Source organism: Camelina sativa, chromosome 16 (assembly GCF_030686135.1).
Source record: "Camelina sativa cultivar CO46 ecotype springtype chromosome 16, ASM3068613v1".
NCBI lineage: Eukaryota > Viridiplantae > Streptophyta > Magnoliopsida > Brassicales > Brassicaceae > Camelina > Camelina sativa.
The window spans coordinates 18093927-18121087 of record NC_141895.1 but is presented as its reverse complement, the minus strand read 5'-3'; the positions used below and the strand labels follow the sequence as shown (position 1 = coordinate 18121087).

At 36.1% G+C, this 27161-nt stretch overlaps 4 protein-coding genes and 1 non-coding gene across 5 annotated transcripts; 2 read left to right on the top strand and 3 right to left on the bottom strand.

Moving 5' to 3' along the window:
- The first annotated feature begins 7164 nt into the window (after positions 1-7164).
- Positions 7165-8764, top strand: LOC104750593 (alpha-L-fucosidase 3). The gene is made up of 3 exons (XM_010472412.3): positions 7165-7546; positions 7629-8008; positions 8098-8764. The coding sequence occupies exons 1-3, from the start codon at positions 7303-7305 to the stop codon at positions 8602-8604; spliced, it is 1131 nt and encodes a 376-aa protein (XP_010470714.1). The 5' UTR covers positions 7165-7302; the 3' UTR covers positions 8605-8764.
- Positions 8765-8785: 21 nt separating this feature from the next.
- LOC104750592 (putative protein phosphatase 2C 14) lies at positions 8786-10583 on the bottom strand. The gene is made up of 4 exons (XM_010472411.3): positions 10056-10583; positions 9797-9967; positions 9553-9723; positions 8786-9452 (listed from the first exon to the last, which is right to left on the bottom strand). The coding sequence occupies exons 1-4, from the start codon at positions 10386-10388 to the stop codon at positions 8865-8867; spliced, it is 1263 nt and encodes a 420-aa protein (XP_010470713.1). The 5' UTR covers positions 10389-10583; the 3' UTR covers positions 8786-8864.
- A 10342-nt stretch (positions 10584-20925) lies between these two features.
- Positions 20926-22035, bottom strand: LOC147925694 (uncharacterized). The gene has a single exon (XM_087492726.1). It carries the CDS (start codon positions 22033-22035, stop codon positions 20926-20928), a length of 1110 nt encoding a protein of 369 aa, XP_087348852.1.
- Positions 22036-22774: 739 nt separating this feature from the next.
- LOC104750591 (sufE-like protein 2, chloroplastic) lies at positions 22775-23884 on the bottom strand. Its single transcript, XM_010472410.3, has one exon. It carries the CDS (start codon positions 23630-23632, stop codon positions 22844-22846), a length of 789 nt encoding a protein of 262 aa, XP_010470712.1. The 5' UTR covers positions 23633-23884; the 3' UTR covers positions 22775-22843.
- Positions 23885-25313: 1429 nt separating this feature from the next.
- TRNAS-GCU (transfer RNA serine (anticodon GCU)) lies at positions 25314-25401 on the top strand. Its single transcript has one exon. It is a non-coding gene; the product is annotated as a tRNA-Ser (tRNA).
- The last annotated feature ends 1760 nt before the right edge of the window (positions 25402-27161 follow it).

Sequence of the window (27161 nt, the reverse complement as noted above, 5' to 3'; positions counted from 1 at the left end):
ATGCTCCCATCAAAGGACGTAAATCGCAAGCGCACAACATGAACACCACCCATATCGCCGGCCTCCATCCACTGATCTCCTATTGATCGCAATTCCTACCTCCATATGCCGATCTCTCTTATCGATCGTAATGCAAACCTCCACTTGCCGATCTCCCCTCTTGATCGCAAGGTCGACCTCCACATGCCAAACTCCATTCTCATTCTTGGTGCCAACTTCTAGCTTGGTGCCGACCTCCAGCTTGGCGCCGACCTCTAGCCTGGTAGCTCTCAAACTCGGTGTCAACCTCAAAACCTTCTCCTGCACTATCACTATTGCCGACCTAAAGTTAACAATCAAACCTCTCCTTGTCGCTCCCATGAGAGAACGTGGGACGCGAGCGCACAACATGAGCACCAATCTTATCTTGCCGGTCCAGAAATCTCCGTCTAGCGCACAAGTGCCAACCTCTTCTAGTCGATATCCTTCCTTGCTCGCGAGACCAACCTCGAGATCACTCTCGATCGCGTGAGAAACAAAACTCAACTCGCTGAACTCCTCTCTCGCTCATTTTTCCGACCTCCACTTGCTGATCTCCCCTCTCGATCGCACGTGGATCTTTAACAAGCCACCTCGCCAATCTCCTCCTTCACCCATGGTGCCGATCTCGCCATCTCCATCTTACATCATGCTGACCAACCTTCTCCTGTCGACATCATGCTGACCAACCACCCTCTCTTTGACATCTTTTGACACCGATCAACCAACTTGCGAGAGGAGTTGACATCTCCGACCTCAACCTCACTGTCGCTGACCTCTCTCTCATCTCTCAACCCCACTCGATGATGTCGATCAATCATCGCACAAGACGAGTTGACACCGTCGACCTAAGCCTTACTATCGCCGACCTCCTCCCTCACTCATAGTGTCGATCCGAACATCTTTGTCTAACGCACTTATGCTGATCTTTGTTTGTTGATATCTCCTCACACCCGCAATATCAACCATTGCGTGAGATAGTCAACCACGCCGACCTCTCTTCCTGCATCTCTCGATCTCATTCGACGATGTCGACCAAACATGTTTAAACACGAACCATGATGACCGCCGACCAGTCTGGCGTCGACAAGTTCATCGGCGACCAACGACAGAAAAACTAGACGAGCCCCACACTCTGCAAAAACGAGCTCAAGTTTCATAACAGCCAGCCAAGCTCCACGCTCCGAGCTCCATGCTCCGACTTCCGCGAATACGTGCTGAGAGAAAATAACATTCAAACAAGCTCTACGATCCACGACAACATACTCAACGCATAAAAATCCGGACGAGCTCCGTGCTTTACAAAAACTATTATTTTAAACATCTGCACGAAATTGGATCTCCGGGAGGCAGTTCGGAACGCCTAGGGCCGAGCAGGCATATGTGAAGACTCAAGCACTCCCGCCGATCACAGAAATACCTCTGCTCGCCGGACTAAGGGAGGGGGGACTATTGTTTGATATGGGCTACGCCCCCATATGCCAACTCGAGCCAGAGAGATCTGCTAAGCACAACAAGTTTGCATTTCGGTTCGTCTGCAAGCAAGTTGGCCCAGTGAGCTAAATTGGCCGATCTCAGAGGGCAATCTCAGAAATTTGCGAATGGAGACCTAGAGAACCCTCACTCTACATTCGCTTATAAATAGCTCGAGACATTTATTGGAAAGGGAATCTGAACCTCCAACATTACGTAGAGAGCAATATTAGTCCTTGAAACCTAAGTTTATTATCCTTTTATAATTCGCTCTTTACTTTGAGCTTGTCTTACTCTGGTCGTCAGCTTGCTTGTAAGTTGACGAACACAACTCGACTCTTTGTTAGTGACGACCTCATTTCTCGTTAATAAAAAGACTTACTCCGCTCTTACCCCCAAAAATTTTGTTTATTAATATTGTGCGAACCTCGGTACAAACAAACAACACCAGTTATTTTGAGCAGAAAGGAAAGCAGCGACATCAAACGGAAAACCAGCGATAGCAAAGAAGAAAGAATCCATTGGTGTGAGTGTAATTTAGCGTCGTTGGAAGGTCTCGCTGCGACACTGAAACGAACATGGCTTATATAAGAATGTACCAATTAGCTTCTTGGAGACTCAGTAAATGCCTTTGAAGATAATATTTTCTGTTATAATCAGCAGTTCTAACTTCAACAAAATCATTCTCCTTAAGTTCTTCTCCATATCCTATACAATTATTTAAATTTCTAGATATAGATATATCATATATGTAAGTGTGTGTCTATGTATTAATTTACCATTTTCAGCTATTATAATTTCTGGGTTATTGTATTTATCTTTGACATATTTCATAAGGCTTCTAAGGCCTTTCGAGTAAACGGCCATTGTTGCGGTCAAAGGCTGAAAATACAAAATAAAATAAGAAATTCAATAAGTAATTTAAAAGAAATAGTATATTTGTTAATCTATATATAATAGCAATCCGAATAAATAGCACCAAAGATTGTGTTTTTTCATCGTACCTTTTGGATAATTTTCCAAAAAAATCCGTAGAAAATTTAAATTGTGTGTTTCACAAAAAATTGTGATTGTTCATTACAACTGTTCCTTCAAAATTTTTTTTCCTTTTATGTTGAATCTAAATAATTAAATATTAATATCTAATATTTAATATTATTCTATAATTTAACAAAAAATTTAGAAATGATTATAGCACTATAGAAAATTTAATACAACTTAATATAAAATTTACAATTGTGTCTATTTATCGTAACTTTTCGTTAAAAAAATAGTTTCATATTTAAAAATAATAATAACAATCTGAATAAATGCAAACAACAGTTGCGACTTTTTGTAATATTTTTTGTGAAAAATTAATTTTTATTTGTTTTCTTTTAAACTCAAAAAGTTGTATTTGTTCATTGTAGAGTTGTTGTGTCTTTTCACTATATATTTTTTTTATCACAACTTTTCGTTCTAACTGGTGTGTCTATTTAAATAGTCATGTCTTTTGAACTTTCTATGTATTTTGTCTCTTCGTCAATAACTAACAAATCATTGTTCGTTGAAACAAATTTTCCGTTTTATGTTCAATCTAAATGATTTGAATATTAATATCTAATATTCAACGTTATTCTATAATCTAACTAATTTTTTAGAAATGATTATATCAATATAGAAATTTAATAAAACTTACTATAGAATTTACAGTTACGTCTATTTATCGTAACTTTTCGTTAAAAACTGTTTTAATATTTAATATTATTTTATTTTGTTTTTAAAATTTATGTGTCCAAATTAAATGAAACAAAAATATATTTATAGAGAATGAAAAATGATGAATTTTGGTATAAAAATATTAAAATAAAAGTTTCGGATTCTACAAGATAATTGGTCTCAAATAATTGGGTTGGAGAAAAAATATCTGCAATCTTACCATCCAATAAAAACACAAAACATTTTTTTATATAAATATTATCCTACAATTGAAAAAATTACCAATAAAAACTTGCCATGTGGCAAGCATACCCCAACACTTTTGAGATTCAACTTAGGGTATCTCTAACCCATATCTCCATTTTATTCTTCAAAATGGAGTAACTCTAGTTTGGAATTAGGTTTTACTCCAACTCTACTCCATTTTGGAGTAAAAAATAGAGATCTCCAAATTGTAGTGAAAAGAAAAAATGAGGTCTCCAAATATAGAGAAAAAAAATAGAGATCTCTATTTTGGAGATGAAAATGAAGATGAATTGGAGCATAATTGACTCCAAACTTTATTATGAAGATAGAAATGGAGATGGGTTGGAGGTGGTCTTAGTTGAATGTCTTCAACTCTGTTGTCTCCACCTCTCCACTTTTATTTTTTCTCAACTTACCATTGCATGACTTCAAATATTGAATAAATTATTCAACAGCTTAGAAATTCACTATTGTAACTAGTCTAATGTGAAGTGTGGGTTATACTGATTTGATGAACCTTATTTTTGTTCTCAGCTAAGAGTTCGTTGGTTACCAAATTGGTAGCAAGGTATGCATTTCACAGTAATCAAAACAAGATTATAGTATTAACTATTAAGTACTACTAGGACTCAGACCCCCGCGATGTGGTGGGGAAGTATTTTAGAAAAAATAAAAAATAAATTTAAAATTATACATTATGAAATTATTTGAATGTAATGAAATAGTTTGAATACATAAACATTAAACATAAACTGTTACTAAAAACATAACCATCAAAATGAAAACTTATAAAACAAAAAAGTATTATGTAAAATAAACACAACTTTGAAAAAAACATTGTTTGAAGTATTATAAATATATAAGATATTCTATGAAGAATTATGGTAAAAAGCTACAATTAAAAAAATCATTATGATAAAGTGGTCCTAACTGAGAATATTGAACTAATGGTTGTAATGAGTATATGTAGTTTTCTATTAAATAATTATAATTAAAAATATATTTAATAATGAGTGAAACTGTATCAAAAAAATTAATAAATATTAATTTGTATTATATGTGTTTTGAAAATCATGTGAAGCTCTCAAACAAAAGTTTGAGAATAATTATAAAGAGAATGCAGAAATGAGAAAGAGACTCAAGAAGCTTGAAGGGTTAGATAAAATGCTTGACATGTTGCGTTCTCTTCCATTTTTCTACTAGTTTCACTTAGTTATTTTAGTTATGTTTTTTAAGTTTTTATTCTCAACTTAATTCTTATTTATGGTTGGTTTTATTATTATTATTATTTATTTATTTTGCATTTTTGGAATATTTCAAAATTTGATTACTTAATAAAGTTAGTTATTTCTTTCACTGTTTTTTAGCATAATATATATTTAATAGAAGAAAGTATCAAATAAAAATTATAATTTAATAAATCATGTGCCAAACAAAAATATAGAAAATATTGTGATTCATATTAATATTGTAAAATTAAGTGGAATTAGGCAATGAGATTTCTGATTATATATTGTCGTAATAATGCAACGAAATAAAATCTTCATAAAATATATGCGATGAGCGTATATTGAAAAGTAATTACTACAAATTTGTAACAATTTTTGCTTTATATTTGACGTAGAATTTATTTACGATAATTTATAGTTGCATTGGAACGTCGTAGTTACGCAACTAATTTGCTGCATAAATATTGTTGCATTAATACAACACATATAGCAATATACTATCTTGTTGTAAATTTGTAATAAAATTTGCTATACTTTTTATGTGGCAATCATTTGTAACAAATTAATGTTGTAAACTTACGTCACGATTATACGACAAATTACTACAAAAGTAATGTTGCATTAATACGACAATATAGTAAGAAGTCCATTCGTTACAAATTTTTCAATATATGTGCAACAAATACCAAATTGCAGCATTCAAATAGCAAGAATAGAAATTTTGTCTCAATTTTGTTGCATTCTCAAATTTACAACAAAATACGGAGTTATTGCAACAGATTTTAACGTAGTATTACTGCAATATGTTGAAAGTCTACAATATGTTACAATATGTCTTATACTAGTTTAGCTAAAAAAAAGGTAGCTTTGATCATTCGGCTTGCTTACCAAGCCTCGGTTTACTCTATCTGGAATGAGCGTAACTCGCGACTTCACACTGCTTCCTCCCGTCCAGCCTCTACCTTGATTTTGGAAATAAAAAACATTCTCAGATCCGACCTTGGTCCGTTGACGCTCAAGCAGAGGAATGTTCTACGTGCAAACACTCTCTTGGTCACTTGGTTTGGTCTTTTTTCAATAGTATGTAACTGTTGTTTAAGTGTGCAGGTGTTACTCATTATTGGAGACACCTTTTGTTTTATTCCTAAGTTTAATGAAAAGGTATTTGTTCAAAAAAAAAAGAAAAAAGGCTGTGTTGTCTTATAAAAAAAGAACAACTTTAACTAACGTTGCGTTGGGTTAGCATGGTTTAAGTGTAGAAGTTGGATCCATGTGCTCACCAGTTCGATTTTTTGGTGGGAAGAATGTTTTATACCATGTGATAAAGGTATTAGTAAAGGTTAGTTATGGACCATGAGAAGATTAAGGCTTAGCCTGAACCCTCCTAGCTAGTTAAGACAAAAAAAAAGAAAGGTTCTGAAATTTTTAATTGTTTTCAAATATTGTAAAGTTTTAAAGGGTCAAACATAAAGTGCTCTGTCATAGAGGCAGTTAATTAAGACTATATGTTTATGTTCCTGAAAAGATGGACCTCTCCAGTAGTCGGTCTATAGTTACAAAGTGGATTACATCCGCGTTAACTCAATTAAAAGTTAGTTCTATTTTCATGTATGTTTGTAATTTTTATAAAATTTTCTACATACAATCTGTCATATATAGTTTATTATTTAAAAATTGAAAAACTATTGTTTATTTTGTAGAGAACTAATAAGTTAACTTTTCAAGATTTCGCATATGACATGCAAGTCCGCATGTAATAGCGTTTTTGAGATTTCATAATAAAATACTGGGGGCTAGTTTCCCTGGTCGTTCACCAAAAAAAAGATTTCGCATATGACATGCAAAATCAAAAGTCATAATTTAAGGTCGGTTAAGTTTGGTCTTCTCATAACTGTGATTCTTGGTGAACACTAGTACACTACGCCAATGCCTGCAAAATATCGTAGGCTTTCAACATATTGCAAAGAAGGTAAATATCGTGTGGGTTGCTCGATTTACATTTTACATTAATTTAAAAAAAAAAATAAAGTACAACTCCGCAACCCTCACATCGTAAATTCTAACAAACATTTTTAAGTTTCGTCGAATATAATATACGTCATGATAATCGTGACATAGAAAGTAAATTCACAAGGATTCATGCATAAAAGATTTGAGAGAAAAATGTAACAGAAAATGTAGACAAAACATATTTAAAAGCCACACGAAAAGAAAAACTTAAATACGAAAATAGAAAGCTACTATAATAAGAAACAAATCATATGAAGATAAATCCTCAAAAGAAAGAGATTAACAAATCTAAAACGATATACTAACAAATCCTCAAAAGAGATTAACAAAGATATATTGTATGACTCAAGAGGTATTTTAGTAAAGAAATCTAAAACAAATTTGAGATTTTACCTAAAAATTATTTTTCATTTCAGATTTTTCGTTTTGTTTTTGCCAACCTTCCTTTTTTTCTTTAGTGCCTTGGTGGGGGTAACGTTTCTCTTCTTTCAACTATACATTTCGTACTTTTTTGGTTTGTTTTGTTTACATCTCCTATATAAACCCTATATATTATTTTTATTTTTTATCTTGAGGAATAAAACTAGTCCCGTGATTGAGTTAGATCTCTTCGTCCTCTGCTTTACCAATGAATCCAATCATATCTTCTTTGTTTACTTTCTCTTTGCTTTCTTCATTCCTCTCACTATCAACATCATCAACGCATGCGCAACAATGTCATTTTCCAGCAATCTTTAACTTTGGTGACTCTAACTCCGACACCGGTGGTCTCTCTGCCGCTTTTGGCCAAGCTGGTCCTCCTCATGGCTCTTCCTTCTTTGGCTCACCCGCCGGAAGATACTGTGACGGTCGCCTCGTCATTGATTTCATAGGTAAAACCAAACTCTTTTTCATTCTATTGAGTATAGCGTTTTGCGTTTTATACTGATATGGCTTTGTTTCTTGAAAACGTAGCGGAGAGTCTTGGATTGCCATATCTAAGCGCGTTTCTAGACTCGGTTGGTTCAAACTTCAGCCACGGAGCTAACTTCGCGACCGCGGGGTCTCCCATCAGAGCTCTTAACTCTACTCTACGTCAAAGTGGATTCAGCCCTTTCTCACTCGATGTTCAGTTCGTCCAGTTCTACAATTTCCATAACAGATCTCAAACTGTTCGTAGTCGTGGAGGGGTTTACAAGACCATGTTGCCTGACGCAGACAGCTTCTCACAGGCTTTGTACACGTTTGACATGGGACAGAACGATCTTACTGCAGGTTACTTCGCTAATAAAACCGTGGAACAAGTTGAAACTGAAGTTCCTGAGATCATTAGTCAGTTCAAGAATGCTATCAAGGTTTCGTCTCTCTGTTTTTGTTCTTTGCTTTTGCTTAAAGGGTAATAGAAAAATGTGTTGTTGACTTGTTGTTTTGTTTTTGGTGATAGAATATTTATGGACAAGGAGGGCGATACTTCTGGATTCACAACACAGGACCTATTGGTTGTTTAGCGTATGTTATCGAATGGTTTCCGGTTAAAGCATCAGACTTTGATGCACACGGATGTGTCTCTTCCTTGAACCACTTAGCTCAACAGTTCAATCACGCTTTGAAACAAGCAGTGATCGAGCTAAGAGCTTCGTTGGCTGAAGCTGCCATCAGTTATGTAGATGTCTACTCTGTCAAGCATGAGTTGTTTCTTCACGCTCAGGGTCATGGGTTCAAGAGATCGTTGATGTCATGTTGTGGACATGGAGGGAAGTATAACTACAACAAGGGCATTGGGTGTGGGATGAAGAAGACTGTGAAAGGTAAAGAGATCTACATTGGGAAGCCGTGTGATGAGCCTGGTAAGGCTGTCGTGTGGGATGGTGTACACTTCACACAGGCTGCTAACAAGTTTATCTTCGATAAGATAGCGCCCGGGTTGAGCATGGCTTGCCACAGGCAGTGACAACAAGAAAAAACAAGCTTTTCTTCTTTTCTATGAGTTTGTTTTAATCCATTAGAAAGGAAACAAATCTAAGAAAACAATTTGGTTGTCAATGATATGAACTTATATATTAAGAAAGCAATAAGAATTTTTTGGTGAGATAGGTTCATCATTTTATCAACAAGAATCTACATAACCATTAAATGTTGCCAAGGGATATGATACTATAGAGACAACTCAACAAGCATATATGCATGTAAAGAGTAAGTTGGTAAGAGTCTTCAGCATTTGTAGTGATCGAGATCTATGATCACCACTGTAACATCATCCATGTTACCTTTTTTCATAGCCAGGTTAGTGAGTTCTTTGCAAGCAGCCTTGGCCCAAGAAGACTCGGAGTCCATCTTCATTCGCCTCACCGGTGTGGTCCTCCGTAACTTTGAAAGTGGACTCCCGTTTTCACAGTGTGGTGAGGGTGCTTCATTCTCTGAGTTGTTGTAGCTACTTGGGGACTTTGCACATATTGGAGACAGAACTGGTGGTGAATCCACCAGCGAAACACGACGGAGTTTCGAAGATGGGCTCATATTGACAAAGCCCTGCCCCAAGTTCTCATTCTCACTCTCTGTAGGCGTCTTCCTCTGAGCTAGAACACGCAGCACGGTGTCAACCGCATCTTGGTTACTGACCACATCCCAAAGTCCATCAGAAGCTAAGACAAGAAACTCCATATCTTGTTCCAATTTGAGTATTCTTGTTTCAGGTTCAGCAACCACCCACTTCTTCAAGTTTGCATCTCCAATGCTTCTGGAAACAGCGAGTGTCCCATTAACTCTCCAAGCCCCTCGATGAAGATCAACATAACCTCCCTACATATCAAAAATCCCAGTGGAAGTATCAAGTACTACTCTCTCAAGTCTCAACACACAATTCAGCAAAAAAAAAATACAAACTTTTTCACAACATTACCTCACTCTCAATTCTTTTCTTTTCATCATCCCTTCCTGCTTTGTGATCAGCAGTAAGAGCCTCAGCAACACCTGCCCTGCACAAGACAGCTCTACAATCTCCCAAATTCGAGACAATCATCTCCTGATCTTGTATCAAAGCAGTAACACAGCAAGCACCACTCACAACACCCTGTGTAATTGCTACCAGTAAGTTATAAGTAGATTGAAGAAGGCAAATAAATTCAAAGATCGATCTTTGTTACCTGTTCTAAGAAATCACGATCAGTCTTCAAGTAAGCAGCTTTAAAGGCTTCAACTTTCTCATCCTCCTCCTTACAGTTCTTCATCATCTCAAGCACATGTTTGTGCAAATTCTCAGCCACAAATTCAGCAGCTTTCCCACCTCCATGACCATCATAAACTCCAAAGAAACCCTTCAAAATCAATCAATTAAACACACTCAAAGATTTCAAACCTAATCATATTCAATCAAGAGAAGGAAGGAAGAAGAAGGAAAGATACCTTTTTGGAGTTACCAAGCAAACAAGGAACAACTCTGTGACTATCTTCCATAAACTTCTTCTTTCCCTTCCGGGAGACAAGGCCAAAACCGTTACCACCGAGAGATACGGCGTCGTTTTGGTGAGCAAAGTCTCTGAATATGGAGTACTCAGTTCGAGCCGGTTTGATGTCAGGGATATCTAACTGGGTGGGTCTCTTTCTCCTCATAGTCAAAGGCAAGACCTTTGGGATCATCAGCAAAGGAGAAGAAGAACTCAAGGGTGATGATGTGTTAGCCATGGGAGAAGAAAGGTTCGTCTTTTTTTCCCCAGAGGCGAGTTTAGTAGTACTCATATCGTTGTCACAGAGCAACGGCTACGAGAACTGGGTGAGCGGAAAGAAAAGTCAATTGGGTAAAGAGGTTTTATAGATGATGCTCTGTAGGGTTTTTTTTGGCTCAGTCAAAATGGAAGAAAAATTCAGATTTTTTCAAACGTTTAAATGGGAGAAATCTTTGGAAACGGTGAAATGTAACCGTAGAATTCAGTCGTACTTACATAAATTTTTTAGGATTTATGTTCTTTATTTGGTTCAATGTATATCTTTAATTAATTAATGAAATATTAACAAAAAGACAAAAACAATATATTAGCTGGTTTTTGCTTTATATGGATGAGTTGTAATTTACTAATATGTGTATTTAGCACACTGTATTTCCTTAAATGATTTACATAACTATATACAATGAATATGACTATATATATAGTGTATGTCTTTAACAAAGAAAAATATATATATGTTTATGAGTCTTTATAGTGTTTACAAAAAAAAATAGATGACATTCCATATAATGCAATTGTTGTAATAAAACTCATAAATTTAATTATATGATGATATATATATATATAATACATATTATGACAATGTATGACTTCATATTATATAAGTTGCAACTTTAGATTTTGAACTTATATAATCATGGCATTAGGTTCTAACTCTGATATTATAAAAATAATAAGGTTTTATTATTTGGTAAATAAACATGTTTAAGTGTCAACAACTGTTTATTTTTCTGCTATATCGTCAATCTCCTGATGTATTTTTTTCAGTTTATGATACATACATATATTTATGTAATAATTGTATTACAGTAATTTTGCATAATGTCTTTGTAATTTACTCTTTATAAATTAATGAAAGTTTGGTTTACCGGAAAAAAAGCGTCAACAACCGGAAAAAGGATCTGCCTAGACGTGGATCTGAAGTTTAGAATGATTACTATATACAATTTTTTTTGGTAGGATGATTACTATATACAATGAATACAGTTGTACTTAGCAAAGAAATATATATATATATATATATATATATATGTTTATGATTTTTATAGTTTTAAAAAACAATTGGATGACATTCCATATAATGCACTTGTTGTAATAAAACTCATAAATTTAACTATACATTTAGTTAAATATTATCAAAATGTAACCGAACAATATATTCATACTTACATATTTATTTAGTATTTATGTTTCTTATTAGACTCGATGTATATATTTAATCAATTTATATTAAAAACAAGAAAAAACACATATATTCGTTAACTTTTGCCTCATATATGGGTAATATGTAATTTAATAGAATGTGTATATATGTTTAGTTAACACATTGTATTACCTTAAATGATTAACTATATAATATGAAAATATTATGTGTTTAGCAAAAAATAGTTATGTTTATAGTTCTTTTAGTTTTTTTAAAAAACAATTAGGTGAGATTCCAAATAATGCACTTGATGTAATAAAACTCATAAATTTACAGCCAAGCTAGCGTTATTTTGATCAGTTTGTTAAACTTAATTCTTAACCTTTCTCACCCTCCTCTTTGTTGCAGAGTGCCGCTTGGCAAAATTACTGAAAAACAAATCCAAGAAAGGCCAGACTATAATACGTGTTATAAAGAACAACTGAATAATCCATTTTTTCCTCAAACTTTTTCAACGCCTGTAGGTACTGACACAAGCTTAGAATTCAATACGGAAATATATATGTGTATTTATAATGTATGTTAAACGCATAATAATAAGTCATTTGCACAAAAATAAGACATATTACCACAATATGTGATTTGATGTTATATAAGTTGCAATTTTATATTTAAACTTAAAATATAATCATTGCATTTCATTATGTTATAATATATTATATATATGATATTATTAAAGATAATAATAATATTACCGAAAAAGATTATCTGCTAAAGCATTATACATCAATTCGCCAATCCGACTTTTTAGTTCACTGAAATTATGCATTTAATCAACTATTATTAACAACATATACATTGTTTGATAAATTAAAATAACTCATTTTGAGTTTTCATTGATCTAACATTATTTTTCTTTTATATTGGTTTGATCTATTTTATCTAAATATATATATAATATCAAATCATATATAACACGTAAAATAAAAAAAAACTCAGTTTTCAAACATTCAAATCGGAAAAAGCAAAATGAAAAGAATATCCCAAACAGTTCAATATTCATTTACTGTTAGACTTAGAATTAGATTATTGAGAGAGATGGAGGACCTTTTAAAACTTTTACACTACATGCACATGTGTCCAATTACTGCAAGTGTGGTCTATATTTTTATTTTTTATTTTTTTTGGCAAAGACAAGTGTGGTCTATATATAAGCAGTGATATATATATATATATAACGCATAATAAGTATTTAAAAAAATAAATATACATTATCATAGCATAAATGTGAATGGTGTTATATAAGTTATTAACTTAATATTGAAATTAAAATATAATGTAAAATTACGTTCAAACTGTAATAGTACTAAAAAAATCTAATGTATAATTTGGTAAAAACCTCGTTTAAACTTCAATGAAGATACCGAAAAAGAAGTTGTCGAGACGTTATCCATTAATCTGCCAATATAGTTTTTCTATTTACTGAAGTTATGTGTTTAGTCAAATATTATTAAAACTAGAAGCGGATCCGCGCTACAGTATGGGAAATATTTATTATTATATAATATAATTTGTATTAAAAGTAATAATAAATTTAAAATATTATAAAATATGTTATTTGTTAAAAGTACAACATATAATATATGTTTGGACAGATCGATTTGTAAAATATTGCATCGGCAAAAATATTATTACTAATCCGCTCTTTTTTTTTGGACAATCCGTTCTATAATATGATTATGAGTTTTGCAAACCAATCTGTGTATTCTTAAAAATATCACGATATTTTAAATGAATAATATTTCATTATAAAATATATGATTATAATTAATGTATATGAAACCATAAATAATATTGATGAAATTGTATACATACCCGCATGGCATAATAACATGTGATTTTTATAGAACTGCATATTTTGTTATTGTAAACACACATAGATCAGTTTGCTCTATTAAACAAATAGCTATCCAAATTGATTGAAATTATGCAAATCCTATTATGTTATTAAATATGATAATTTACAATACGATATAGATGAACAACCAATCATATTAAAAATGAGGAAGAGGTAATGTGAAGATCACAAGATTTTTAGAACGTATGTTTCCACCATGAAAGTATTGACACATCTCTATATTTATAAGAAGAAGAACTGTGTCCAACAATTTAATATTAATTTTAAATATAATTATATATTTTAAAATCTGCACATTTATTAGGAGCAATTAATAAGAAAAATTACCATAAATCGGTTATTAATTATGACAATCAATATGAAAAAAAATTTCAATAAAAATAGTAACTTCCTTGTAATTTTTTTTTGACAAGGTAGCTTCCTTCCTTAGTAATTGTTATAAGATTATTTTATAGGAAATTTAATAATATTACTATTGTTTTCATTTTTTCGGTTTCTCTTCATATCCAATGATAGTAAAAATTTTAAATAATAGGAAATTAACAAATCTAATGTTAAATATTTTAATAATAATAATTTCTAGTATAATTTTAATTTTTATATATTAAAATAATGTTAAACTTTGCTATATATGTATATGCCTTTTTATTTGTTATATCGGATATTTGTTAATAAGAATTTCGTTTTTTTTAAATTTCATTTAGGAATCTATTATATATCAATATTTTAATTTTAGTTATATATTTTAGTTAGTGAAACGACCTGACCCGTTTTTTTCTAAATAATAAATAATAATAAAAAAAACACTATCTAGTAGTCTCATACCCACTAGCCACCTAACCACAAACATAATCAACAGCGAAAAATAGATACCAATAACCAATAAATAATTCAATCATAAACTAATGATCCAAACAGCATAAACCAGAGAACCAGCATTCCTAAACAACATTCTAGGACTCAACTCTAGCAACCTAACAGAAGCCAGACAACCAAGCGAACCACTAGAACATCCTCCTCTTCATTGCTTTGATTCCACGATCACACATTGCCCTTACCTGCATTACAAACACAAATTGCAATGCATGAGTATTTTATAAACACTCAGTAAGGCAATCCTCCCATCTACTGGGCTATACACACAAGCAATAGAGATACTCTAACCATCAAACAACAATCAACAAACAAACCATGCTCTGCATCGACCGACACAAAGCTTGCATCGACTGACACCATCAGGGACCAGCATCGACCGACACAGGGTATGCATCGATCGACATAAGGTTCAACTGCATCGAACGATGCCCCCACTTGCATCGATCGACACATGCTCGACATCACGCGGAAACCCTAATCGCATCGACCGACGCCTCCACATGGCATCGACTGATGCTCCTAGGTCAAACCGCGCCGTCCTCGCACTAGCATCGACCGACGCACATAGTGCATCGACCGATGCTCATGCCGAGCATTGTTTTCCCAAAGCTTCTCGCTGGATCTCTGTTCCTGCAACCACAAGAAACGATCCCAAACCACAAGAAAGCTTCCCAGCGCCTCAAACAACATACTAACAAGCCAAACAACACAGAAACAAACAGATCAGAGTAATCTCCAGCCTAGATAAGCCATGGTCATGCACTTGCCTTTGCCACAGAAGGAATCCGACCCAAACACAGGAAAAAAACGTTCCTAGGAAGTTCCGACAACGATCCCAACTACATATCTCTAAGGGAACAGCTTGAAATCTCCCAAAAACCTCAAGAACGCTCAAGAACACTTTCTCTCTTCTCTAAAACGGCTAAAGTCGTTTAATGAGACAAAAGAACGACTTAAGGGTTTTTCTCCTTTCCCTTTGCCCAAAACACAGCATTTAACTTAAGTCAAAACGCAGGAAATTGAGTCAGCATCGACCGATGCTCCTCTAGCATCGATCGATGCTCCTCTAGCATCGATCGATGCACATCCCAAACCGGGATTCCGGTTCGCGGATGTTACAATTCTCCCCCACTAATTTAGATTCATCCTCGAATCTCGAACAACACTCAACCAAGGACTCCCGTGCTACCCTCTCCACGGCCCGAACTCCTCCGACCGATATTATTTGCTCTCGACTTTTGGACTCTCCTTTTTACTCATAGGCCTAAACCTTGAGTTTTTATTGGCTCCTCATCAGACCGAAGTCTGCATGCCATAATATTGGCTCTTCATCGGGCCTAAGCCCGCATGCCATAATATATATAAGGGATTCCAATACTCGTCTCTCGGGTTGCCACCCTACAGCGCGTCCCCGGATCGTCATCCGAAGTCGATATACCAGCCATACTCTCAAGCCACAAAGTATTAGAATATGACGTTACTAGGAGAACCTAAGTTCTCCAAGAGTCGCGAGCAAACAATTTTGAATATGTCTGAGTCCTATCCCTATCCAGGTTTCCTTTCTGTGGCTCGCGTAAGACAACACGATATCCTACCAACCACATATCCCCTCACTGGAATGCCTCATGACCACACAATGATCATCTCTCTGCCCAACAGGCCGCCACAAAGGCCAAGCAAATGTCCTAAATAGGACCGCCACCAAGGCCAAACAAATGTCCTAAACAGGACCGCCACCAAGGCCAAACAAATATCCTAAACAGGACCGCCACCAAGGCCAAAAAAATGTCCTAAAAAGGACCGCCACCAAAGCCACTCGTCCCGAAGGACCGTCACAAAGACCATATGTCCCGAAGGACCGCCTCAACAGGCACTCTAGCTAAACAACCCACAACAAAGGCCACACAATTGGCTAAACAGCCCACCACAATGGCCACACAATGCTAAACAGCCCGCCACAAAGGCCATACAATGGCTAAACAGCCCGCCACAAAGGCCACGCAATGGCTAAACTGCCCGCCACAAAGGCCACACAATAACTCAAAAGACCGCCACACATGGCGCAACGACTCAAAAGTCCACCACTAAGGCCACACAAGCCCCTACAAGACCCTCTGCCACTAAAAATGGACAAATTCCAACTCACATAAGACTTTCCATTTTTAGCACTTCCCACTTCTGGAAACTTTCCACTTATAGAAACTTCTAAAACAGGAAACTTTCCTCCAACACACTGGCTCGCGGAAACTTTGTACCCCAAACACCACCTCATCTTGTTACTTAGTCGCACAACCAACCACTCCAAGCGAAAAAGTAAACAAGAGAGATGGGCTGGAATACTCCATTCCCGCTCCAGCCACGGATTACAGGTGGGACCAGGCTAGGCAAGCTCAAGTCGCGACTTGCTTCTCATACCACTTCTTAAACCTTGCCTTCATCCTCGCCTTAGGCTCCCAAGTCTTCTCCTCAACACCATCACAGTCCCAAAGGACTCTCATCAAAGGAATTTTCTTCTTTCGAAGTTCCTTGATCCTCCTCCCGAGAACCCTCACTGGTCTCGCCTCCAAAGTCATGTTAGGCTGAAGATCCTCAGGAATCTTAGCCAACAACTGATCATCTTCACGGAGACACTTCCGCAACATAGACACATGCAAAACCTTATGGAAAGCACGCATAACCTTAGGTAACTCCAGTCTATATGCCACCGGTCCAACTCGCTCAATCACTCTGAACGGACCCATATACCTCGGACTCAACTTAGTCTCAGACAATGACCTGTTCGGACCCCGTAACATGGCCATATTAGAGTGAAAATGTCATTTTGATACATAAAACTTGAAAAATAAATTTCACGAAAATTGTATTTACAAGATATATGTTTCGTTACAAAATCCCTTTAAATTAATGGCTAATTAATGTTCTTGCAAAAAGCGGTTATATAGTTTCAAAAAGAAAAAAACAAAAAAAAATATGAAAAGCGTTACATTATTTTAGTCATTTCTACAAAATTTTGTTTGCCAACTTTAAAGTATTGTTAGCACAAGCCCAAGGACCCAAGAGCCTTAGAAGTTAATTAAAATTTCAGGAAAATCAAGGTATAATGATACTGTAGAATTGGATATCAAACTGCCTTGTTTTGTTAATTCACTATGAAACAGTTTATATACACAACCCCATTAGGGTTTACACAACCGACTTAGACTAGAACAACACGTAACAAGCCCAACAATATAAAGCCCACCTATACATACAATCTAATCCCCAATACTCTCCCTCACGTTGGAGCATGAAGATCCTGAATGCCCAACTTGGACACAATATATTCAAATTGACAACGAACCAAGAGCTTTGGTAAATATATCCGCTAGCTGCTCGTTAGTACGGACATGATGAGCGAAAGAGTACCATTGATAACCGCATCACGAACAGCATGACAATCATTTTCAATATGCTTGGTTCGTTTATGAAAAACTGGGTTAGAAGCAATATGCAGAGCAGCTTTACTATCGCAATAGAGATGAGCCGGAGATGACTGTTTGACACCCAATCCTGTCAACAGCTTGCGCAACCACATTATTTCCTTTAAAGCAAAAGTCATTGACCAATATTCAGCCTCGGCTGAAGAATGAGAAACCACGTCCTGCTTCTTCGTTTTCCAAGCAATAGGAGAGTCACCAAGTAAAACAACAAAAGCACTGAGAGACCGACGTGTTAAAGGACATGAGGACCAATCCGAATCACAGTACACGTTAAGAGACAAATCTTGGTCGAACTTGAGAAGAATGCGTTGACCCGGAGATCCTTTGAGAAAACAAACAAGACGCAACGCAGCATTCCAATGTGCCTCGCGTGGATTTTTCATGAACTGAGCTAAAACATGAACATAGTAACTTAGCTCTGGGCGAGTGTGTAAGAGATAGAGTATATGACCAACCAACCGGCGATACGGTTGAGGATCAGTGAGAAGAGGTCCATCAGCGAGAGAAAGCTTGTGATTTTGCTCAAGAGGAGTATGGGCAGGACGTGCAGCAGAAGTACCACTGTCAGCAAGAAGATCCAATGTGTACTTGCGCTGAGACAAGAAAATCCCCTCCGTACCATGACTAACTTCAATACCAAGAAAATATTTATGCTTACCCAAATCTTTCATAGAGAAACAACGGCTGAGATATTCCTTGAATTTTTGAATCATGTACCCGATAATGATAAGGTCATCGACATAGACAAGAACCCGTAACTCAATGTCCTTATGAGAGTAGATAAACAAAGAATAGTTATCATATGATTCCACAAATCTAAACCGAAGAAGAGAATCCGATAACTTCTTGAACCAACACTGAGGAGCCTGTTTAAGACCATATATAGACTTGCGTAAAAGACAAACTTTGCCAGGATGGGAATGAAGGAAACCCGGAGGAAGCTTCATATACACTTCTTCGTCCAATTCACCATGAAGAAATGCATTATTGACGTCCATTTGATAGACTTCCCAGTGATTTGCTGCAACGAGACGAAGCAAAGTGCAAACCGTAGTCATGCGTACAACAGGAGCAAACGTTTCGTTAGAATCCTCCCCCTCAACCTGATTATTACCAAGGGCCACAAGTCGGGCTTTGTAGCATTTGATGGAACCATCAGAATGATACTTGGTCTTGTAAACCCACTGACAACCAAGAGCAACTTTTCCTGGTGGTAAATCACAAACATCCCAAGTACGCTTCACCTCAAGAGCATCAACCTCTTTAGTCATAGCATTGTTCCACACTTTAATCTGGACAGCCTCTTTAAAATGCTTGGGCTCGACATTGGTGGTGATAGCAGCCAAGAATGCCCTATGACGTGGTGAAAAATTTTCATTGAAAATGAAATCAGTCAAAGGATAGAGCACAGTACCTGAATCCGATGACGAGGACTGGAGTGAAGAATCAGAGAGAACGTGTGAAGCGTTGGGTGTACATATCACGGAGTTGGTAACATAATCTTTTAACCAAACAGGCGCATTCTTGGGTCTTGTACTCTGTCGAGAAGCAACTGGCTCAACGACTGGCGCAGCAACTGAGTCAACAATGGGCTCAACAACTGTCAAATCGGTAGAGGAAGACAAACCCTCGGTGTGTGGTGAGGTAGAAACGACAATACCATCTTGGGTAGCATGCGTAACAACAGACGAAGAAACAATTGTCGGAACAGACGATTGAGCAGGCGGAGATACAACAATACTATCTTGGTCATTGTGAACTATCAAATCAAAAGGATTCTGATCAGAACTCCCCCTTACTAGAGGTGACGAAGACACAGCCCAATCATCATCATCAGAAGTAACAGCCGGAGAAACAACAACCGGAGAAGAAGAGGAAGCTTGGTCATAAGGAAATACATCTTCATTAAAGACCACATCTTGAGAAATTAGAAACTCATTACGCTCAAGATCATAAACTTTCCAACCTTTCTTACCAAATGGGTAACCTACAAACATACACTGTCGACTACGTTCACCAAACTTGTCTTTATCACGAGACATATGGTGAGTGTAACACGCCGATCCAAAGACACGAAGTTGATCATACACAAGTTTACAGCCATGAAGAACCTCGTACGGAGTGCGACCACCAAGAACAGAGGAAGGAGTTCGATTGATCAAATAAGCAGACGTAAGAACAGCTTTGCCCCAAAATTTGACAGGCAAATGTGCTTGGAACAACAACGAACAAGAGACATTGAGAATGTGTCTATGTTTGCGTTCTACACGTCCATTTTGTTATGGAGTCCCGACACACGATGTTTGATGAATGATACCTTGCTCGCGAAAATAGGCAGAAAGACACATGAATTATGTACCATTATCACTACGAATCATTTTCACCGACTTGCCAAACTGTTTTTCTGTATACGACAAGAAATTCTTTAAAACAACAAGCACTTCTGATTTTTCTAGTAACAAATACGTCCACACAGCTCTTGAAAAATCATCGACTATCGTCAAAAAATACACAGCACCATAGGAAGAAGGAACACGATATGGCCCCCAAACATCACAATGAATGAAGGAAAAACAATCACTGGTTTTATTAATACTGCCTGGAAAAGTTTCTCTTGTTTGTTTTGCCCGAAAACACACATCACAAGAGCGAGAACCAACACACGTAGATGACTGAGAAAACATAGGTAAAAACGAAAACACCGAATAACTTGGATGTCCTAAGCTCTTATGCCTCAAGGCTTGATCAAAAGAGACTTTAACCATATGTATCTTTGCAGTAGCAACATCCGTAAGATAGTACACCCCATCACGTTCTTCCCCGGTCCCAATCCGAGTCCTCGAAAAACGGTCCTGTAAGAAACAAATAGTATCAGTGAATGTTGCGAAACACTTCGTTTGTTTCACAATTTTTGAGACTGAGAGTAAGGTGCAAGTTAAATGAGGAACATAAAGAACATTAGTCAACTTGACAGTGTTCGAAAGAGGAAGAACTCCCATGCTTGTAGCATTGGTTTGACTACCATCGGCGAATCCCACAGAACACGGTGGAATAGGCACAATATCAAGTAAAAGTGACACGTTCCCGGTCATGTGATGAGACGCACCGGTATCTAAAACAGCATCGCCAAGTGCTAGCTTACCAGACAATTTGTCAGAGATGGGGTGCTCGAGTTTTCTTCTATCATCCGAGCAAGAACCTTCATCTGATCTGGAGTAAAGTTGGAAAACGCAGAAGGATTTGAGCTGGTAGCATGAGCAACAACAATCTGCCCACGTCCACGGCCGGAGACATTGAGACCAGAACCCTGGGAACCAGAACCTGGACCACCACGACCACGTCCTCCAGAACCACGACCAGCAGCATTACGTTCAGACCACCATTCCGGAAAACCAACGATCTGCCAACAATCCTTTTTCTCGTGACCAACACGTCCACAATGAGAACAATTCGTCCGAGCCCTTACCAGTGAGGAATCAGATCGATTAGCAACATTAGTCGACATCTCACTCTGTTCACGTCGAACAAGAAAACCTACAGCTTCGGTTTGCTGCTCACGAACCCGAACAATAGACAAACGACGTTCTTCTCTGATGATCTGTGCGTACACCTCACCAAGAGAAGGCAATGGATCCATTGAAATAATATTAGTGCAAATTCCTCCAAACTTGGATTCATCAAGTCCCAACACAAACTGATGCACCTTTTCTTCTTCACGTTCTTTAGCAGGCTCAAGAGCAGCACCACAAACACACAAACCGCAAGTACATGCTTTGATCGGTTTGTAAATTCCATACTCTTCCCAGAGAGTACACAACCGCCCATAATAATCCAGAACTATCTGCCCATCTTGACGACATGAAGCAAGCTGAGCTTTTATTTGATGAATACATACCTTGTTTCCCACAGAGAAACGTACCTTCAAATCGACCCACAACTGATGAGCATCAGATATAAAGGTGATAGTAGACTTGACCTTTGGCTCAATACTTGTTCGAATCCACCCAACTATCATTGAATTCACGGTTTGCCAAATCTCAAAGTCAGGATCACTGCTCGCTGGCTTTGGAATCGTACCATTAATAAACCTTGTTTTACGCTTAGCTTGAAGAGCATTCAACATCTCGGTTGCCCATTCGTTGTAATTATCTCCGGTCAAGACAACAACAGAGATCATGGAACCGGGATTGTCGGAGCTAGCAAGGGTGTACGGCGAGACCACCACGGACGCGGATTGAGACATCGCCAGTGCTGCACTTTCGTAACAGAGGATTCTTTGGAATTTGACATGACTTCTCAAACTAGAGAAAAAAAAAACTTCGAAACTATCAAACAGAAAGAGAGAAACAACTCTTAACCAAAGAGATCGAAAACCCACAAAATTTTGAACAAAAGAAGAGGAAAACAGCGGAAGAATTTTATGTATTTTTGTGAGATCTTAGCTCTGATACCATGTAGAATTGGATATCAAACTACCTTGTTTTGTTAATTCACTATGAAACAGTTTATATACACAACCCCATTAAACAGTTTATATACACAACCCCATTAGGGTTTACACAACCGACTTAGATTAGAACAACATGTAACAAGCCCAACAATATAAAATCCACTTATACATACAATCTAATCCCCAATAGATACTCTACGAGAAAATTTGACTCGTGATTGTGTCTCTAACTATATCGATCGTAAGGCGGAGGCCCATCTCTGGTCCCGCGTTCATTGTCGTCATTTATATTCTAGAAGATGGTATCAGAAAGTGATACTTAAATGTAAGAAAAATTGAGTGCCAACAAATATCATGGACGATTTAGAAATCCGATGCAGGGTTGGTGTTGTTGACTTTATTACCAATACGGACGATTCTATTTAGCCGCCAACGACTAAAATTCTTCTTACATAATGAGACTTAGTGTTAGCCATAATATTTGTTGCTAACCTAAGGGTCTTTATCCTCAAACTTTGATTTTGCAAAGAGAGACAGAACACAAACTTTGATTTATGTTTCCACAGGGCTTTTACAAAATTCAAATGAACACCATACACATTCATATGGTGAAATCATAGTACAAGGGGAGCAACGAAATGGAGTAATCATGATGAACCTTTGAAGATTCCATGTAACTTCCATTAACGTATTTAAATAAGAGATCATGCTTATGATGATGCGGTGGTCTCTCTCCTCCTCGGTGCGCTACGTCAGCATCAACTAGAGTCATGGTCCGTTTCTGCATACTCATCAACACGTTTTGCCACGTGTTGACTCTTGACTGTTCCTTTCCGTGAACCCCGACGTTCATCTCCGACAAGTCCTCGCTTCTCACGCCCATCACTTCCTCTGGTTTGGCACCATCGAGGATCCAGATCAGACAAGAACAGAACCCTTTCGAGATCTCCGAATCACTGTCTGCTTTAAACCTCATCCTCCCAAACTCATCCATCTTTATCTCCAACCAAACCTGAGTCGTACACCCCGTGACTCGGTTGGCCGAGACGCGAGCCGTGTCATCTAGTGGGGCTAGATCGGCCGCGTAGTTCAAGAGACGTTTCACTCGGTCGATCGGTTCGGTTAAGGACCGGAACTCGGATACGAGGATGCGAAGCTTGTCCGAGGTTTCTGTTCCCAAGGGAGCTTCAACCGTTGCGAAAGAAAGAGCGCTTGGTGCGTTCGGACTGGAACGGAGATTAAGAGAATCTCGCATGCATCTAATGGTTTTAGGACAAAATCTAGGGAGTTTAAAAGAGAATCTTGGGTTCTGGGAAGCATTTTTTGGTGGTCGGGAGGAAAATATCAAAGGAGGAGAAGCAAAGACCTTGAACGATGATGAAGTGTTCATGGTCCGTAACAAGGGCAATGAAAAAAAGATTAAAAAAAAAAATAATAGGAGAAGGTAGAAGGAGACGAGAGAGAGAGACAGAGATATTTAAGGGCAATCAAAGAAGAGCTCGTTCAACGCGACAGAGAGAGGATGATGATTAGATAGATGTATAGAGCCTTCTATAACCCGCCAAAACTATTTGCATTACTTACATTTTGTTTTTTGTTTTTGTTAAATGATTGTTAATGTTATTAGAATTATGTAAAATAGTAAGTTAAATTATATAAAGAAATTGAAGTTTATATAAACTTCTAATATAAGAATGACTACGTATATTCTTAACAAAAAATTCTACTAATTTTGAGGTCTGTAAAATCATATTTTTGCCGTTTTCTTTACATATTCAATTATAGTTTATCTTTAATTGCCTTCCGTTTTGTTTTTGGACTAATTGAGCGGTTTAGATCTTAATCAACCAAATAAAGAATTTGGACGAAATTTCAAACTTATTTCTAGGATGATAAAAAATGATTTTTTTTTATTCTATTTTTGTTAACAAAAAAAAAATGGCACCCTAGTTATTTAAGTTTAAAGACAAAATTAGCAATCATTGGACCATCGTGAATTAATTTACTAATTCGGAATTTGCCAAGTAACCCTCCTTTTATGATCCTAAGCGAAAAGAAGAGGTTCAGTGCATGTATAATAATTTGGATTGGTATATACTCAACATATATTGGTGTTGTTACTGATTATACAACACAAAAGAGATGATCAATAAGCAATGAGTAAACCTGATATAACCAAGAGTACAGACACAGATTCATTGAACGTTGCAGTGAACAAGTCTGATACAAACACATGTTTAGACATAGAAGCAGTGAACAAGATGGAGCATGTGTAACCAGCTACAGACACAGACGCAATGATTCCTCATGAAGAGAATCAGAGAATACTAGCTCAGCCAAGACAATTCAATGTGAAGTCACATGGAACGAAGTGACATGCTGAACCTTGGAATCATATCGAGAAGATCCAAGAAGTGAGAGCTCAACCAGTCATGCTTTAAGCTCATGAGAACACGTTTTCCATTAGCAGCTGCGTAAACCTGAAAGCACAACAGAACAGAAATATGTTTTAGCAGTTGAGTATACTTGAAGTGCAACAGAGATGAAAACAGAGCATACTACCTGTAGTGGCTGTGTAGTGCAACCGAGTGATCCATAGACAACAGTAAAAGATCTTTTTTATTTTAATAGCCTGGCCTGGTCAGTCCCCAGCCGGGCCTTTTTTTGTTAAAATTAAAAAAACTCATCCGATGGATTTTTAGACAAAAAAAAAAGGATTCTCTATTTCTATGATTGTAGTTTTATTTATTTCTCTTTCGAGTTCGCGCCTAATCTTTAGCTAAATTTTTAATGTAACTAGAATTACTGAGAAAGTTCTATAAAAACAAAAACATTTATTTATATAATAGTAATATATATATTATATATATAAATAGAGGATAAATATATTTATATAATAAAAAAGAAATTTATATATATATATATAATAAAATATAGAAAATGAAAAAATATATATAATATAAAGAATAATCTATACAAAAAAAGAAAGCTTTTTAAGAATAAAGTGGAGAAGGTTCTTTTTCAAACCTTTTTTTTGTTTAATGGAACCTAATAAGTATCCCTTTTGATTCGGAGAGATGGCTGAGTGGACTAAAGCGTTGGATTGCTAATCCATTGTACGAGTTAATCGTACCGAGGGTTCGAATCCCTCTCTTTCCCTTTCTCCTTTTGATGATGTGTAATAGATAAAATCCTAATAAAATTAGAGCCTTTCCGCTAATTAAATAAAGCAATAAAAAACCTTTCTTTTTTATTCTTCACGTCCCGGATTACGTCCTGGATCATTAGATAGGAATCCAAATATGAAGAGAGAAACAAAGAATATAACTACAGTGTATACAAAAAGTTTGAGAGTAAGCATTACACAATCTCCAAGATCTTACTAAAAAAAAAAGAGAATAGATTCTCTATTTTTATATCAAATATCTAATTTTGATACCAAAAAAGAAAAAAAAAAGTTTCAGAAAGTCAGTTGTAATTAAGATAATAGTCGAATCTTTCATATTCAAACAGATTTGCATACCAACATCTAGATATTTTTTTTTTTGTGAACTCGAATCTAATTAGGTTCTTTCATTTAGGGAAAAGAGGATAAAATTTAGGAAATAGAAATGATCCAGATTTAGTATGGCTGCCGTCAAGATTTTTTGATCTTTTGAATTGTTGGAAGAACAAAAAACGTAAAAATTTTTAAGACAGTATTAAGAATTGCATTTTATCGAAAACTTACAGCGGCTTGCCAAACAAAGGCGAAGAGAAGAAAGAAAAGAGGTATTACGGGCATAACATCTACGATTGGATTCAAAAAGGCGTAGGCCTCTGGCAATTTGGCGACTAAAAAAGTGCTTGAAAAAAGGACAGAATTAAAACAAATACAGATCAAATTAAATATATTAAGCATAACAAAAATTGGTGTTCTTGTGGATAATTTAATTTTGATTGAGTTATTAATATATTTTTTATATAAGGAAAAAATAAAGAAAGATAGTCTAAAAAGACTTTGTTGAACTTACTCAATCAAAAATCCTTTCATTCACTTATGAGAATTAAAGAAATCATATTTTCATACAATATCTTAATTGAATTCTATGTAATGATCAATAAAGTAAGTTTTATTTGCTATCTACACGTGTTAAAACTCTAGCACCGACGTAACCTATATTTAATTTTGAATTGACGAACAACCAATAGGAATATTACTCTTTTAGTAGTCTTGAATAAAAAGCAAAATGGGGTGTAGCCAAGCGGTAAGGCAACGGGTTATGGTCCCGCTATTCGGAGGTTCGAATCCTTCCGTCCCAGAGTATAGTCATTACCGAATCAATCTTCTATTGCCTTTGTACACCATCTTTCTCTTTCTGTTTAAAAATCCAATCTTTTTTAAGAATAAAATATTGAAATGAAAAGAAGAATAAACTTATTTTTCATTATTTTAACCGAATTCAAAAAAATCTGTATTTATATCTATAAATATAGATATAAATATAGATTTCTATTCAAACTAATATGGGATTCATTTGAATTCTGACTGAACTTTTACGCGTAAATTCACTATTCCAATCATAGAGAAAGAAAAGGTATCGATTACGATATACTGACTGAACTATGACTATTCATGATTCCATAATTGAATCAATTACACAAACTAGAGGAATGTTATGGTAAAACATCGTTTAAAACGATGTGGTAGAAAGCAACGTGCGACTTGAATTGAAGGACCTGATCTGCTGTGGATTTTTTCATCCGCCACTTTTTATATTTTTATATAGGAATATAGGTGCTCTTGGCTCGACATTTTGTATTCTATTTTACTCGAGTCCTACACCTTTTTGGAATATAAAAAAGAGGATGTGAAAGACTCGTATATAGCTTGATATCAAATTTTATCTACTCTTATCTTTCACTTCCATCATATTTAT